Raw genomic sequence first — 16,138 nt, 5'->3', positions numbered from 1 at the left:
ATCTGGCTCAAGAAGGGCTTAGCAATTAATGTAAACATTCTCAACTACTGCTTCCACTAAACCTAGATTGATGCAGTAGCCTAATTACTAGCCTATTTGAAGGGGTTCTCCTAGTAGTAGAGGACCAGGGTTAGATATGTATGCACATAATTTAGGAGAGGATAACTCAACTGTTATAGGCCAAATTGAACCCAAGGAACAACTGGGGATGTGTGCCAAAATCGCTATCCGGGGCAAATAGGCCGAAAATTACCAATCCAAGGTGGCTGCCGGTTGCCATTGAAAATATAAATTTTTGAACCACTCACCACAGAAGTATGTGCAATACTTCATTTTATGGGTTTTTGAGTATGGGGAATCCATTAGTCACATAATTTTCATGATTGAAGAAAAAGGGAACAAGCTATGGTCAAGGGCAAGGTTTACATTAAAAAAAAAACAACAACAACCAGAAACTGGCCAAAATTGCAGTTTCACAGAAAACATGAGAAAAATAGAATAACCCTATCTCAAACATGAAATCATGGAATTGTGAGACCTATGCACATAATTTAGGAGAAAGTATAAGAAAACAAGCATTTGATTAATATAAAGAAATTGTATTTTCAATCATACTATTATGATCAATGGAATGTTAAAGTGAAAAATACAAAACAAAACTTATTACTTCAGTAGGCAGCAATATCTTGAGAACCTAAATGTATAACAGCCAACAATACAACTTTTAACAATGATCCTAGACTATAGGTAGCTATGTAAGTGAAATACTGTGCAGCAAGTGTATTTGGTGCAGTAAGGGGTAAACAACCGCCTTGTACTTAATTAATAATAAATGAACACAGATTAAGTATGTAATTAGACTCCCTGACAAACACCATGTCAATTCTATAATATAAACAAAAATCGCGGGGAATAACCCGACTTAAATGTAATTTCATAATTAATCCAGGCAAGTAGCCGGTCTTCGATAACACCAACATAAAAGTGGATAGTTACCATCCAGCTCTCAAACAAAGGCCTGTTATGCTAACACAGTTTGCATCTCGTAACGGAGCGCTACGAGGGAAGATCCCTGCCCGATACTCAAATTAATTGCATTCAAGTTCAGTGTTAAGGCAAGACACACCACCTGATCATGAACTTAGTTATTCCTCTTAGACTGCCAGATCAGAATGAGTCCACTCATATAAAGTGGTGCTTGAAAGTTTGTGAACCCTTTAGAATTTATGCAGAAATATAGAAAATATGACATAAAACATCATCAGATTTTCACACAAAGTCATAAAAGTAGATAAAGAAAACCCAGTTAAACAAATGAGATGAAAATATTATACTTGGTCATTTATTGTTGAAAATGATCTAATATTACATATCTGCGAGTGGCAAAAGTATGTGAACCTTTGCTTTCAGTATCTGGTGTGACCCCCTTGTGCAGCAATAACTGCATATAAACGTTTCTGGTAACTGTTGATCAGTCCTGCACACTGGCTTAGAGGAATTTTAGCCCATTCCTCTGTACAGAACAGCTTCAACTCTGGAATGTTGGTGGGTTTCCTCACATGAACTGCTCATTTCAGGTCCATCCACAACATTTCGATTGGATTAAGGTCAGGACTTTGACTTGGCCATTCCAAAACATTAACTTTATTCTTCTTTAACCATTCTTTGGTAGAACGACTTGTGTGCTTAGGGTCGTGGTCTTGCTGCATGACCCACCTTCTCTTGAGATTCAGTTCATGGACAGATGTCCTAACATTTTCTTTTAGAATTCGCTGGTATAATTCAGAATTAATTGTTCCATCAATGACGGCAAGCCATCCTGGCCCAGATGCAGGAAAACGGGCCCAAACCATGATACTACCACCACCATGTTTCACAGATGGGATAAGGTTCTTATGCTGGAATGCAGTGTTTCCTTTTTCCAAACATAACGCTTCTCATTTAAACCAAAAAGTTCTATTTTGGTCTCATCCGTTCACAAAACATTTTTCCAATAGCCTTCTGGCTTTTCCATGTGATCTTTAGCAAACTGCAGATGAGCAGCAATGTTCTTTTTGGAGAGCAGTGGCTTTCTCCTTGCAACCCTGCCATGCACACCATTGTTGTCCAGTGTTCTCCTGATGGTGGACTGATGAACATTAGCCAATGTGAGAGAGGCCTTCAGTTGCTTAGAAGTTACCCTGGGGTCTTTTGTGACCTCGCTGGCTATTACACGCCTTGTTCTTGGGGTGATCTTTGTTGGTCGACCACTTCTGTGGAGGGTAACAATGGTCTTGAATTTCCTCCATTTGTACACAATCTGTCTGACTGTGGATTGGTCACCATCCATGGCTTGCTCGAAAGCCTACAAACACATTTAACTGTAAATAAAAGGCTAATCGCAGTCTTTGGAGGGTGAAAGTTCACAGCTCCAACTTGTCTCGAGTTACATGACTACCAAAAATGCCTGTATACTCCTGAAACCTACTTACTAATGCGAGAAGATGGCAAGTGGTCACTTCCTGGGTGAACGTGCCTTTAGTACCAGGGCAGGGGGCATACGTCACCCAGGACACAGCTGATTTTGTTGATACAAACACTCAAACTACATGTACATGTGATGGACATTAGGTGCTTAAAAGCACCGCCTCTGGCGGTCAGTGAAAATTAATAGAACCTAATATTAAAAGTAATTTATATACACCTTAAATTTAAAAAAAAAAAAAAAAGCATTAGCTGTATGTCATTCTTCAGTACGTTCTTGATACACGATACCTTCATGTTTGTTGTTCTTCAGATTTTTCTTGCCTTGTATTCTCTCTTCTGCCCCCTTTTTGTTCCCTGCCTCATCCATCAACTCCCTGCTGCAAAAGACTGACCATGCATGCATAAGTATAAAAAAAAAAAATTGACACACACACACACACACACACACATTATATAAACAAAATGACAACTGACTTCAACCAATTTTTTTTTCAGTGAAATAATTTTAGTTTTCAACAATAATACCTTCTCTCTCCATGAAACTCTCCTCTTTCTCAGTTGCCTCTGGTTTTCTCTCTTTCCTCTTTCTTCGTTTCTTCTTGTTGGGTTTGATCTCATGTTCCTTTAAATCCAAAGTTGTTAATGTCACATCCTCCAGCTGCAGCTGTACAGAAACTTCATTCTGTTCTTCTTCCTTTTCATCCTCCTGCTGTTGGTCTACCTGGTGACCTACTGACACACAGACACACCAAGTACACAGATCCACATACATCAAAAGCAAATGGCAGTGTCAGTGTGGATTTACTCCACAGACACACCAGCTTCAGTGATCAGAGCTGTAACTCACCTGCTGCATTCTGATTGGTTTGATTTGAAGTTTTTTTCTGCCACGTTTTCTTGGATGAACTGAGAATGCTGGATACATCTATGGTCTTATCTGTAAATATAGTTCACAAATATAGGTATAATTAATTCATTATATGCACAACATATGAACAGTAATTATGAAATTATTTTCAAAACAGTTATACATGAAATGTATTTAAACGTTTTGACATCGTACGGACACATTTCGCTGGTAGTGCTTTTTAAATATAAATACTGATTTATTTGTTTATTTTTGGTCACATTTTACTTTATGTTTTTAATTTGAATAAATTCATCCGCAGTAGCATTGTCCCAATATTTTTCCTTAACAGAACTGCCAAAATCAACATACATCATTGATATCACTAACAAGCATTGCCAGGCGAAACAAACCTTGCCCAGTAGCGCTTATGATGAATATGAAGGAAGATATCGTGCAAAAAAAAAAAAAATCATAATAATAAGTACCCTATGGGTACATGTGGCTACTGCTTATAAATAAAATTGTTTTCTGATATGTCCATACAGTAAATATAGCATATACATTTACTGTATGAGGCAGTAGCCACAAAAATGAAACGTAATCCAAAAATGAACAATTTAAAAAAAAAAAAAAAATCACAGAAGTAATATACACCAAGTGTCTGTACTTTATATTATTCTACTCTTAGTTTTCAAAACTGAAACCTCTGAACCGAGGCTGACATACACACGCTGTCGCCATGACCCAAACTCTTATTTCCCACGCTAAAGCTCCGTAGAACGCACTTTCCCTTTGTAATAAGCATAAACATGTCTGAAAGCGATTTCTTTAGTCTAGTCCATTTATTTCAAATGGTGAACCAAATTGTATACACTCACTGGTCATTTTAATCGGAACACGTGTATGCACATGCGCAATTGTTACACTTACATTCTTACAGCACAATGACGTAGTGGCTAGTGCCTATATATGAGTCAGTAAACACAACAAAAACTATTTTGACCTTTTTGGTGATTTTGACTGGATGACCCTCAAAATGTTGGAGGTTCTATTTGATACCAATGCCCATCTATCCTGAAAGTTTCATGAAGATTGATCCAGCCGTTTTCCCGTAATATCGTTTACAAAAAAACAAAGAAACCTGACTGAAAACAATACCTCGCACCGCTTACTCCGTAGCGGGCAAGGTAAAAATCAATAAAGATAAACAAAAATGTACCGTAAATTTGCAGCATTGAGAGGACATCATGTACACGTGTTATTTCACTGAATGTGGCTCTGCGAGTAGCAAAAGGAATTGACCGAATTCTTGAGTCTTTTTTCCCCAGCGGTGCTCCACGACCTCCAAAGAACACACTCCGGTTATATTTCGGGGTTCGAAGGAAAATGGTATCGGCCTGCATTAAATATTCATCCCAGTTCTTCAGCAGCTCCTGAATGTCCTGGTGAGAAAGTGATTGTGTGCAGTGCTGTTATGTACATATGTTTAAAAAAAAAAAAACAACCACCACCACCACCATCTAATTAGATGGCCTGGCGTAATGTTATGACCATCCGATCAAGTGTTATTTGTACTTGCCTTTGTTAGCGCAGCCTCGTTATAGCGCCGAAGAGCGGCTCCAGATGATTTGGGGGGGTGGCCTTTATTCTGGGAGTCACGGATACCCTGAGCTGTTCCTCGTTTTGCTCGAACCGTGTAACGGTGGAACGTTTTATGTTGCAGGACCTCTTTCCTGTAAAATAATATCTTTGTTGGTACATGGTTATGGAAATATCTGATCATACAAACCAACAGCATACCTTTCAGTACATTAACATCTCTGTTGACAATTTCAGATTTTTAAAGAGAATAACATCCCCATGTCATAACAGGGATTATCTAAGGGATTAATAAAGTGTGCATGTAAACATTTCTAGCATCTTATGTTAGCAGTCAATTTACAGTGTTGCCTGTTACAATTAAATTGTCAACTGTCAATTTACAGTGTTGCCTGTTTCAATATGTTACATGCATAAGATATCTGGACAATAAAATAAAAAGATTCTATTTAAATAGTAGGTTAACACTTTAAACAGTCATAGTTTGAATAGTGCATTATTTAAAGAACCTTGCATGTTGTGCATAAAATATTTTTAAAGTATTAAACTGTTATATGGCACAGTTAACATTGATCCGTTTGAAACTGCAATCATAAATGGTTACCCATGAAACTGAATTAACCTGTGAGAGTCTACTGACCCTTTATAAACAGCTCCAGCAAAATGTCCACCGCCTGTCATCAGAATCACCCACACCGTCTTCTCGGAGATGTTCAACAGAGAATCAACCAAGTTTGCCTCACTGTCTGTCTGAAAGACAGAGCAGATTTATTTTTAAAGCATTTCCGCAGAGCCATGGCCTCACTTTCTTTTATAAATGCCTTAAGACCTCAAGAATAGTACAGGAATAGTTTTAAGCACCAACAATAAATCTAATATAGTAATTTTTATGATTAAAGTGATTTATATAGGTAGCGGTCTGAGTGAATGACCTTGACGTCCGTAACGTCACAGTAGGAAGTCTATCAGTCTCATCGCCACTTCGGCTATACTAAAACGCATAGCTGACTGCAATTCCGAGCCTCCATTTTGAGCTAATTTATCGCCGTGCCACATAGATGTGTTTTTGGCGGGTGCAGCAACACGACAGAAGGTGGATTTATGTTGCATTCATGGTCCAAGAATGTTCAAACTGCAAAAGATTTGGACGCGTTTTGCGGGAAGTTCACGGGCACATTGGGCACCTATGAAGTGGTCTCTCCTCTGCTCTGCACATTTTACTGAAGACTCGTACGAGACCTCTGATCTGTTGAGGAGCGTTGGCTATAAGCCTGTATTGAAAGAGGGTGCAGTCCCAACAATTAAAGAAAAATAAAACAAGAAAAGGAAAGTATTTATTTTTAAGTGAATTCAGTTGCACCAGTCCTCCTGGAGCATGAGCCGAGGGTTGTTGCTAAAACCTGGGACGGAACACATCGCTCAGGCAGTGACCTCCCAGTGGTTGTTGCTAAAACCGGTGACATCCCGTTCCGTCCCGGGTTTTAGTAATTGCCTGACCCGAGCAGTAATGGCGGAAACACACAGTATGGAGAGAATGAGTGGACTAGCTATCTTATTTCTAAACTGGATATTGCTGCCATCTCACCCTTACATGGAAGTAGTGAATGAACGGAGAACTGAACGAACAACTGAAAGTCAGATTGTTTCAAAACAATCGGCCACAAGCTCGGCCTTCAAGAAGCGAGAACGCAGACGGGTAAACTCTGACTCATTTGGATTAAAAAAAAAAAAAAAAAAAAAAGTTGTTTACCTGCATTTAGATTAATGCATGCAACTTGCATTGTGTGTTTAAGTTACCAGTATAAGATTATTTAATTTGCTTCAGAATGTGATTGTCTCAGTTCATCTGATTATTTAATTAGCCTTTTACGTTTTATCAGTGAAAATGCATGCATGTACATGTATGTTGCATAAGTTATAACACCTATCCTGTTTTAATGAGAGTCAACCCACAATCAATGAAGTCAAATCAGTCTTAGTTGAGCAAGTCAGTAACGGGATTTATTTTCACCATAAATTTTTATTTATATGACTTTGGTCTATAGCTGTAAAAGGCCTCAGCCTTAAAACCAGTTACCGCAGTGATGTCACGCACTCAGGCATGGCTAGCTCAGCGGGGCAGCTCGAATGCTAACTCTGCGGTAGATTTTAACTCTCAAAAATATATATTTTTTATTCCCATTTATGCAGCATACAAGAGTCAAGGATGAAGATACTATCCACTCAGAAATGTATTTAAGAATAAAGGTTCTGTGTATCTGCTTTAAAGTCAGGGGACCAAGCAGAATATTTTCTGCTTGGTCCCCTGACTTTAAAGCAGATACGCAGAACCTTTATCTGCTTTAATAACCTTTATCTGCTGGATATCTTCAATATCCAGCCTAATGCTGTAACATTTTATTATGACTAATTCTAATATTTTCTTTTCTAACACAACTAAGATAACTTCTATTGTGTAAAGCTGCTTTGTGACATTGCTTATTGTTAAAAGCGCTATACAAATAAACTTGACTATATACATACACCAAAATCAGCCATAACATTGTGACCACTGATAGGTGAAGTGAATTACATTGATCATCTCGTTACAATAGCACCTGTTAAGGGGTGGGATATATTAGCCAGCAAGAGAACAGTCAGTTCTTGAAGTTGATGTGTTGGAAGCAGGAAAAATGGGCAAGCACAAGGTTTTGAGCCACTTTGACAAGGGTCAAATTGTGATGGCTAGATGACGGGGTCTGAGCATCTCCAAAATGGCACACATTGTGGGGTGTTCCCAGTATGCAGTGGTTAGTGCCTACCAAAAGTGGTCCAAGGAAGGACAACTGGTGACAGGGTCATGAGTGTCAAAGGCTCATTGATTTGCATGGGGCATGAAGACTAGCCCATACGGTCCAATCGCACAGAAGAGCTACTGTAGCACAAGCTGCAGAAAAAGTTAATGCTGACACCTCTCTGTTTTAGCCAGCATTAGGTTTTTCAGCAGTTTGTGCTGCAGTAGCTCTTTTGTGAGACTGAACCATATGGGCTAGCCTTCTTGCCCCATGCAACTCAATGAGCCTTTGACACCCATGACCCTGGCACTGGTTTCAACTGTCCTTGTTGAAAACAAATGCAGTTTGTAGAGCAGTGTGTTTGTTTGGGGGAAGAGTGACGAATCACTTCTGAAGCTGTATAGTGAAAAAGGTTCAAATGTGAAATGTGTTACGCTGCAGGATGATGAATGAACCCTTTATTGTCACTAGTCACAAGTACCAGCGAAATTGGCCATCAAGCCGTCCGTACATATACACATACATACAATTGACAGAGGGGGAGTAGATAGGACAGGAAGACAGGGACGAAAAGAAAAAAATACAGAGTAACATGAGGAGAGGAGAAAAAAGCAACCCCCACACTATGCTCCTGTGGGGAGTACAGCGTGGGAACATTTAAAAAAAAAAAACCCCACACCTCAGCACATAAGCACACTTTACAACATGAAAACTCGGGACTTGGGGGGGGGGGAGATCAGGGGAGGGGGGTAAGGGGGAGGGGTGGAGGTAGAGGTAACCCAGCGCAAGCAAGCAGCCGTCCGTTCCTGCAGCCATGACGGCGCTGGTCACGCACCCGCTTGTCACACTGGGGGTAAAAAGTGGTGACCATGGGAAGTGGGGGAAGGAATGCAAGAGCGTCTCACTGCAGTGATCCTCAGGGGGAGTTGTTGTTCCAGCAACGGCCTTGGCCGAGGCCAGTGCTGTCTGAGGGAGCCGAAAGCAGGTAAGATTGGGATTGTTTGGTCTTGGGGCGAGTAGACGCATTCTTTTACACGACTACTCTGTTTGTCCATTCTGGTCTCCGAATCAATCCATTTTCCTTTGCAAAGCCAAAAGCTTCTCCATGATGTTATCCATGTTGCGGTTCAAGTTCTGAATAGCCATAGTCTGAGTGCCGACAGCTCTGCCCATCGCTTCAATCATGTCAGGCAGCTTTATGGGGCTTTGGACAGCTGTCACAGTTTTCTGATTTCCTCGATGCACCAGGGCAATGCCTAATCCAATCAGCAAAAGATCTGTAATCATGGTTCCGAATAGGTAGATGTCTTCAATGTCCACCACAGAAAGAACCGCCATGCACACGACCCGCCACTTCTCCCACGCGTCCATCGTGTAGCTAGCTGCAAACATTCCGGCAGGACAGGCCGGTTCCCCTGAACCCAGGCTTCTCGTCGAGAAAATTGTGTCAATTGCGTTAACAGGGTTTCCCCAGGTTTGACCACCATAAATTTAAGACTTTAAGACCACTTAAATAAGAATTAAGACCTACATCGCACCCATTATGCGGTCGTAGAACACCAGATCAAATTCCCAATAATGACAAATGTTTCAAGTAAAAATACTTTTATTATAAAAGTTATATACTTAAGTCATTATGTGCATTGCTTGTCGAATCTTCACATTCAAGACAAAAAAAACCAAGTCTAAACCTGAAAGAAAGGAGCACAACGTAGGGTCCACGTCATGGCCTTAAAAGGTACACAAAAATGCAATAGGCATACCAACACATTAATGCCAAAGGTGTGCACTCACCAGTCAGAAAGCCAAACTGAAGACCTCACTCGAGGCCTAAAGAACTGTCTCTGAACTAATTATGACTGTGCACCCAGAGATGATACTTAAAATAAAGTGATGTGGGTGTATTTTTTTTTTAAATAAAATATCGAAACATTCACAACATTCTAAACAGACAAACTCTTTGTCTTAGTTTCCCAGCACTTGCTTCAACCATTTTACATTTTGTACCCTTGTAAACGAGGGAGAGAGATACAGAGGAGCATAGATAGATAAGAGACGAGGGGGATAGATGGGAAGAGAGATAGAGATAGATAGATAGATCGATCGATAGAAAAGAGGTAAGCCGAAAGTCTCTTAAAGGTGCACAAAAATGCAATTGGCATACCAATACATTGGTACAATGGTGTGCACTCACCAGCCAAAAAGCCAAACAGAGGCCCCAACTCAAGGCCTAAAGAACGGTCTCTAAACTAATTATGACCATGCACCCAGAGATGATAAACAGACAAACTCTTTGTCTTAGTTTCCCAGCATTCAAACTTGCTTCAACCATTTTACATTTTGAAGAATAAAAGAAATGTAAATACTCCTAGTAAACAAGGGAGGGAGGGAAGACATAGATGTGGAGGTGGATAGATAAGAGACACAATGAGAGAAATCCACCACTTGCCTCGTTAACGTCTTTGACCAACTCCTTCGTTATATAAGGAGCAAGACCGAATTTTGTTCTGTAAGACGTTTTGTTTTTTCCACAGGAGAATGTTGTAGTGACTTCCGAGTCTGGGAACACAGCCTTAAAAGAGTTCGCTTATGCCCTCATTCGAGCTGTATGAGTGGTGTTCCGTAATTGTTCTTAAAATCCAGAGCACCTCTGCCCGAAGTGTCGGGGTTCCACCGACACCCATCATGCCACTGCTCGGCCCTTGTGTTGTTGCTAGCCTTGCCGATGGTGTCTGGCTTGGCTGATGCTGCTGACGTTCGACAGTGGTGCTAGTCACTGGGCCACATTGACTTTTGAAATTTGCCAGGCGGGCCAGGCCAGCACCAAATTCATACATATCGAACATAAACCGGAAAAGCTTTAGTGTTATTGTAATGCCTTCACTGACAGAGACCCAAATGCAGATCAGATTGACATTTATTTTAGTTCTCAGTCAACAAAGGCAGAGCAGAAAAATGTTTGCAGTTCAATAGACTGGCACTGGATCCATCCAGAAAAGTAATACACACACACACACACGTGACAGTAAGAAAAGTAGCACACTTAATTCTTAAATTACATCTTTGAGCTGCCAGGATGAGTAGGATGCCAGTGCATTTGTATATTTGTATCATTTTATACATACAACTAAATTGCATATTATTAAATTGAACTAAATTACATATCAGTACATATCATTTTTGTACATTTCACTGAACTCGTAGATTTACACCTGAGTGTTTTTATTTCACCATCCACTTCCAGCCTGCCAGTACAACCAACCACCATTAGTAGGAGAGGTACCACACCATTCCAAAATGTTTGCAGTTCAACAGTTTGGGTACCACACCATGCCAACATGTTTGCAGTTCAATGGTTTGGCACTGGATCCATCCAGCCCACAAAATCAAACAAAACAGCTCAAGAAAGCAAAAAACTCCAAACTGGTTTTCAGGTTCAAAGTCACTCACTGAAATATTTCCAGTCCTCAAAAAAATCAAAACACAGGTTCCAAACAGGTTTATATTCCAAAAGGCCACTCATAGATCAGAATAACCTCCACAGGCAAAAGTCCAGGAACAGATATAAGCAGAAGCAAGGTCAGCTGCTCATAATACACCTATAATAGCAGACAGGGACATAAATGAGGGGCAGAGCAGACACCCAAAAGCGCATGGTACTTAAAAACAAACACCAGCACTACAGCGGTCACCCACGACAACCAAAATTACTAAGAGTTATACTTTTTATATTATTATGTCTGTAAACATGTGACTACCATCTTATTACAGCTCCAACATAGTTTTAAAAAGAGAAAGTGTTAATACTCACATTCACTCAGCAACCGCTGAGCTGTATTCGTCCGTTCTTGCGCTGACTGGTTGTTAGCATAATTAGCATGCTTAGAGGAAAAGTGCCATTTGATGTTATATTCCTTTAAAACTGCAACGGTTTCTTTGCAAATAAGGCATACAGCCTTTGATCGGACTTCAGCAAAAAAATATTTAGTTGTCCCTTCTTTATTGAACACCCTGCACTCACTGTCCACTTTTCTTTTTTTAGGACCACTCATTGTAAAGTTTTATCCTGTGTTCTCGAGATCAGTGGCACGGGCGCCAGAATGACTTCCATGGCACGCGCTGCACCACTCTGCAAATGTAATCTCACGTGAATACGACTGACTGGAAAGACGGATCTCTAGAACACCTGTCTACGTGATAACACTGAAGCTTATAGTTTATAGATCTGCTCAATCGCGTTTATATGATTGTCTTCCGCGGGCTGGATTAAAAACGCCAACGGGCCGGATGTGGCCCACAGGCCGTAGTTTGCCCACCTTGGTGCTAGTGCCAACTCCAGGTGCATTCGGAGATTGAACCGTGCAGAACTGAGCGATGGGCTGGTGGCGGTGGAGGGCAGATGCAATGTGCTTTGAGCTCTTCATGTGAGACTCTAAAGCAAAATGACCTATGGTGGACAACTTGAAGGTCTTTCGACAAACAGCATCTTGCTTCAATGTTGCTTCCAGGAACCTCCCTCACCCAATCACAATATCTTTCATCTGAAAGCCACTGCTGATTAAAACGACACTTCCCCATGCTGCGATTCGCGGAGTCTCCTCTCCACCACGGACTCCGACGATTGTGCCAGCGCGAAAATGTATCAATATTGTTTCTTTCTTTGCACATACTCCAAGAAATTCACTGATGTTACGCAAAACCCATGTTTTCACATTGTAGAATAGTATGAGTAAATTTAAGACCTTTGTTTAAAAAATTAAGACTTGGGCAAAGCAATTTAAGACTTTTTAAGGCCATAATTTTGGAATATTAAATTTAAGACTTTAAGACTTTTAAGACCCTGGGGCTACCATGGTTAAGAGAACAATTTATCAATTCCATGATTTTTTAGTTTGGAGAGCAGTGCGGAGATAGTCTCTCAAAAGTATAAACAATAGACAGATGAGACAAGAGGAGCAAAGCAGGGAAGATAAGGGAGAGGAGAGGCAGAGAAATGCGACCGCCTTCCATGAGCGCATGAAGAGGATACTGCAAGAAATGCAATTAAAGCAATACTTAAGAAACCAAAAGAATATTGGTGGATTTTTTTTTATTAAAAATAAGACAATATTTTATTTATACCTAGGCAGGGGCATTTGGGAACATTTTGCTGCGTTTCATAATATCTCATCTCATTATCTCTAGCCGCTTTATCCTTCTACAGGGTCGCAGGCAAGCTGGAGCCTATCCCAGCTGACTACGGGCGAAAGGCGGGGTACACCCTGGACAAGTCGCCAGGTCATCACAGGGCTGACACATAGACACAGACAACCATTCACACTCACATTCACACCTACGGTCAATTTAGAGTCACCAGTTAACCTAACCTGCATGTCTTTGGACTGTGGGGGAAACCGGAGCACCCGGAGGAAACCCACGCGGACACGGGGAGAACATGCAAACTCTGCACAGAAAGGCCCTCGCTGACCACGGGGCTCGAACCCGGACCTTCTTGCTGTGAGGCGACAGCGCTAACCACTACACCACCGTGCCGCCGCGTTTCATAATATCATGATTAAAACTAATTTCCACTGCCTATACTCTCAACAAGAGTAACATTAATTATACGTGGAAATAAATCTTATGAATGCATGCAATTTTTTTCCCATAAGGGCTAGCCTAACATTGTTTGGTATTGATATGGCAGCTTATAAACATACTTTAAAAAAAGAAAAAAAAAAAAGTTATGCTCTGAAGGACTTTGTATATGACTCTTCTAATGTACTTACTTTACTTTTCTGTACTGCACAGCGGTACAGACATAAATACTGTCCCTGAGCGTTTTGGAGCAAAACCCTGGTAGATAAACGGCCCCCATAAGACATCACATTATTAGCACCATCATAGTCATCTTCACTGTGTGACTCCTCATCCTCAGAGTCTGAACCTGAAATACTCGATATGTCACCTGGTCACAAACACACAGGAAACAAAATTAGACAGAACTTTGATTATGAAAAATTGTCTACATGCAAGTTTACAAGTAGTGAATAAGTTTATACCTCGATTTTATTTTACTAATACATAAATATTATTCTTTTAACACAGACATTTTAACCCTCTGGAATCTGAGGGTATTTTCTGTCACTCTAATGATTCTGGCATACTCTGATTTTGTTGTCAATTTCAACAAATCTAAGCAGTAAATTCAAAGTCATATGACTTTTGTATTCAGCCTAAGTTCAGCTACAATATCTATATAGTATGCATGTCATGATTGTACTTTTAAAAAAATAATATAAATAAAGATGTTATAAAAAGCAGTTTTAGAAGTAACTAGATGTGTGAAAAAACATGACCTTACCCATAGTGATGAACCGTTTTGGTCACTTGAGGCCATTCTGTTCAGTCTTAAGCCCGGCGTACACGGGTGACTTCTCATCACAAGAGTTTGCGATTTCTGGATGCAAGTTTCCCCTCTCGGGTAGCTGCATGTGCGCGTCATCTGCGACCAGTGGGCGATTTGGGGAGGGGGATGTGAGTCACGTGGAAATCGCGTGACTACTCCGCGGGTGGGGATTGGCTTAGCCTTTGGAGGTGATCGCTTCGTTACTGCAAAGACGCGCACACGGCAATATCTCTGCAACAAGTCAGCGACTGGCGATTTTTTGTCACAGAATATCAAGCAATGTTAGACTAGCCCTTATGGGAAAAATTGCATTTAAGAAAAAAAAAAGTCACCGTCGCAAATATCTGCACAAGAAGCAAATTTTCACTTGCGTCAAAAAGTTGCATGATCAAGCAACGGAAAATTGCCAGTGTGCGTCAGGCTTTAGGAATGTATCAAGCTCAAAAACTTAAACCTGCTCCACTGATTTGGACAATTAACTAGCCATCAAAAAATTTATATGTCCTTTTGTTTTGGGATAAAGCATTGGCAGTGGGAGGGGTATTCAATGAGAAGAGTAAAAAATAGGTACCCTATGCGTACATGTGGCTACTACTTATAAATAAAATTTTTTCTGATACCATGTCCACCACATAGTAAAATATAATTTTATTTATATAGACACTTTTTTTTTACTCTATGAGGTAGCAGCCACAAAAATTAAGTGTAATCCAAAAATTAACAATTTAAAAAAACAAACAAAAAAAAACAGAAGTAAAAAAAATATATATATATACACCAAGTGTCTGTACTTTATATTATTCTACTCTTACATCTGATAGTTTTTTGAAACTGAAACCTCCGAACCAAGGCTAACATACACACACTGTCGCCATGACCGAAACTATTATTTCCTGGAAAAGGCCGGCGCTAGAGCTCAGTGGTCTCTTTTCAACAACTTCTTGCAACAACTCAGAAGTACGTCACATCTACATCACCCATGAGACCACTGGCCGAAGAAAGATAGGAAAGGGGAACAACCTGGAGTATGTTTTAAAATAGGAACGCACTTTCTCTCTGTAATAAGCATAAACATGTCTAAAAGCAATTTCTTTAGTCTAGTCCATTTATTTCAAATGGTGAACAGAATTGTATACGCTCACTGGCCATTTTAATCGGAACACGTGTAGGCGCATGCGCAGTGCGCAATTGTTACACTCATTCTTACAACACGATGACATAGTGGCTACAGCCTCTATGCGAGACAGCAGCCACAAAATTCTTGAGAAGATGGCCTCCTACGGCCAACTCTTAATCCCATCAGGTCAACTCTTAATCCTATCAGGTCAAGTCACAATGGGTAAGGTAATGTTTTTTTCACACATTCCAACACAGTTCTAAAACTTCTTTTTACAACAGCTTCATTTATCTGGTATTTGACTTTATTTTGGTATTTGACTCTATTCAGTGTATCTTGAAATTAACACTTGTACTATTTTACTCAGTTCAGAGTCACAACCAATTCTGTTATACAATTACTCTGTAATTTTGCTCCAACTCCAAATTTTACTCTCAACTCAAAATAGAGCAAAATTAACCATTTTTGAGGAAAATACTTTTAACTCTGGAAAAATTGTTCAGTCATCTTTCCTGTGTATGCACTACACCACATGCATGTTAACCAATATGCTCATAATATTTACACTTACTCGAGTTGATCTTCGGCTGGATTGAGTCAAAGTAAAAAAAAAAAAAAAAGGCACTATTCAGTGTCACAGTTCTCAAGATTTAATTGAATCCTGAATCATCCGAAGCACATAAAATCCGTGTGCCATCTTGCAACAAGTTTTACCTCAGAATAGCCTAAACTATGGCTGACAGATTTTATCCTGTTTATGGTAGGCATTCCCACCGCAAAAAAGTGAAAGTGATTATCATGCTGTTACCATGTGAATAGTCTTTTATGAATGCATAAGTGGGTACTCAGTGCTCCGACTCCAGTGTGACCGAGTAAGGTGACAAGTTTTATGTTTCATCTAATTTAGGTAATTTAAAAAATATAATATTATTTGGTAGTGGGCA

At 40.0% G+C, this 16,138-nt stretch overlaps 1 protein-coding gene across 5 annotated transcripts in view; it reads right to left on the bottom strand.

Annotated features, from left to right (window-relative positions):
- The window catches only part of ankzf1 (ankyrin repeat and zinc finger peptidyl tRNA hydrolase 1), a 54,355-nt gene that overhangs the window by 22,216 nt on the left and 16,001 nt on the right, over positions 1 to 16,138 (bottom strand). For 3 of the 5 annotated variants that reach the window (XM_060929160.1, XM_060929163.1, XM_060929165.1), the window contains exons 5-11: positions 13,458 to 13,636; positions 5,556 to 5,665; positions 4,896 to 5,049; positions 4,536 to 4,758; positions 3,314 to 3,403; positions 2,992 to 3,198; positions 2,755 to 2,853 (exon numbers count right to left, since the gene is read on the bottom strand). In XM_060929160.1, coding sequence (XP_060785143.1) covers positions 2,755 to 2,853; positions 2,992 to 3,198; positions 3,314 to 3,403; positions 4,536 to 4,758; positions 4,896 to 5,049; positions 5,556 to 5,665; positions 13,458 to 13,636 — 1,062 coding nt within the window. The remainder of the gene's footprint in view (positions 1 to 2,754; positions 2,854 to 2,991; positions 3,199 to 3,313; positions 3,404 to 4,535; positions 4,759 to 4,895; positions 5,050 to 5,555; positions 5,666 to 13,457; positions 13,637 to 16,138) is intronic. The other 2 variants (XM_060929162.1, XM_060929161.1) reach the window with 2 other exon arrangements.

Source organism: Neoarius graeffei, chromosome 9, assembly GCF_027579695.1.
Source record: "Neoarius graeffei isolate fNeoGra1 chromosome 9, fNeoGra1.pri, whole genome shotgun sequence".
NCBI lineage: Eukaryota > Metazoa > Chordata > Actinopteri > Siluriformes > Ariidae > Neoarius > Neoarius graeffei.
The sequence above is the reverse complement of the archived record's forward strand: the minus strand, read 5'-3'. Positions and strand labels throughout refer to the sequence as shown.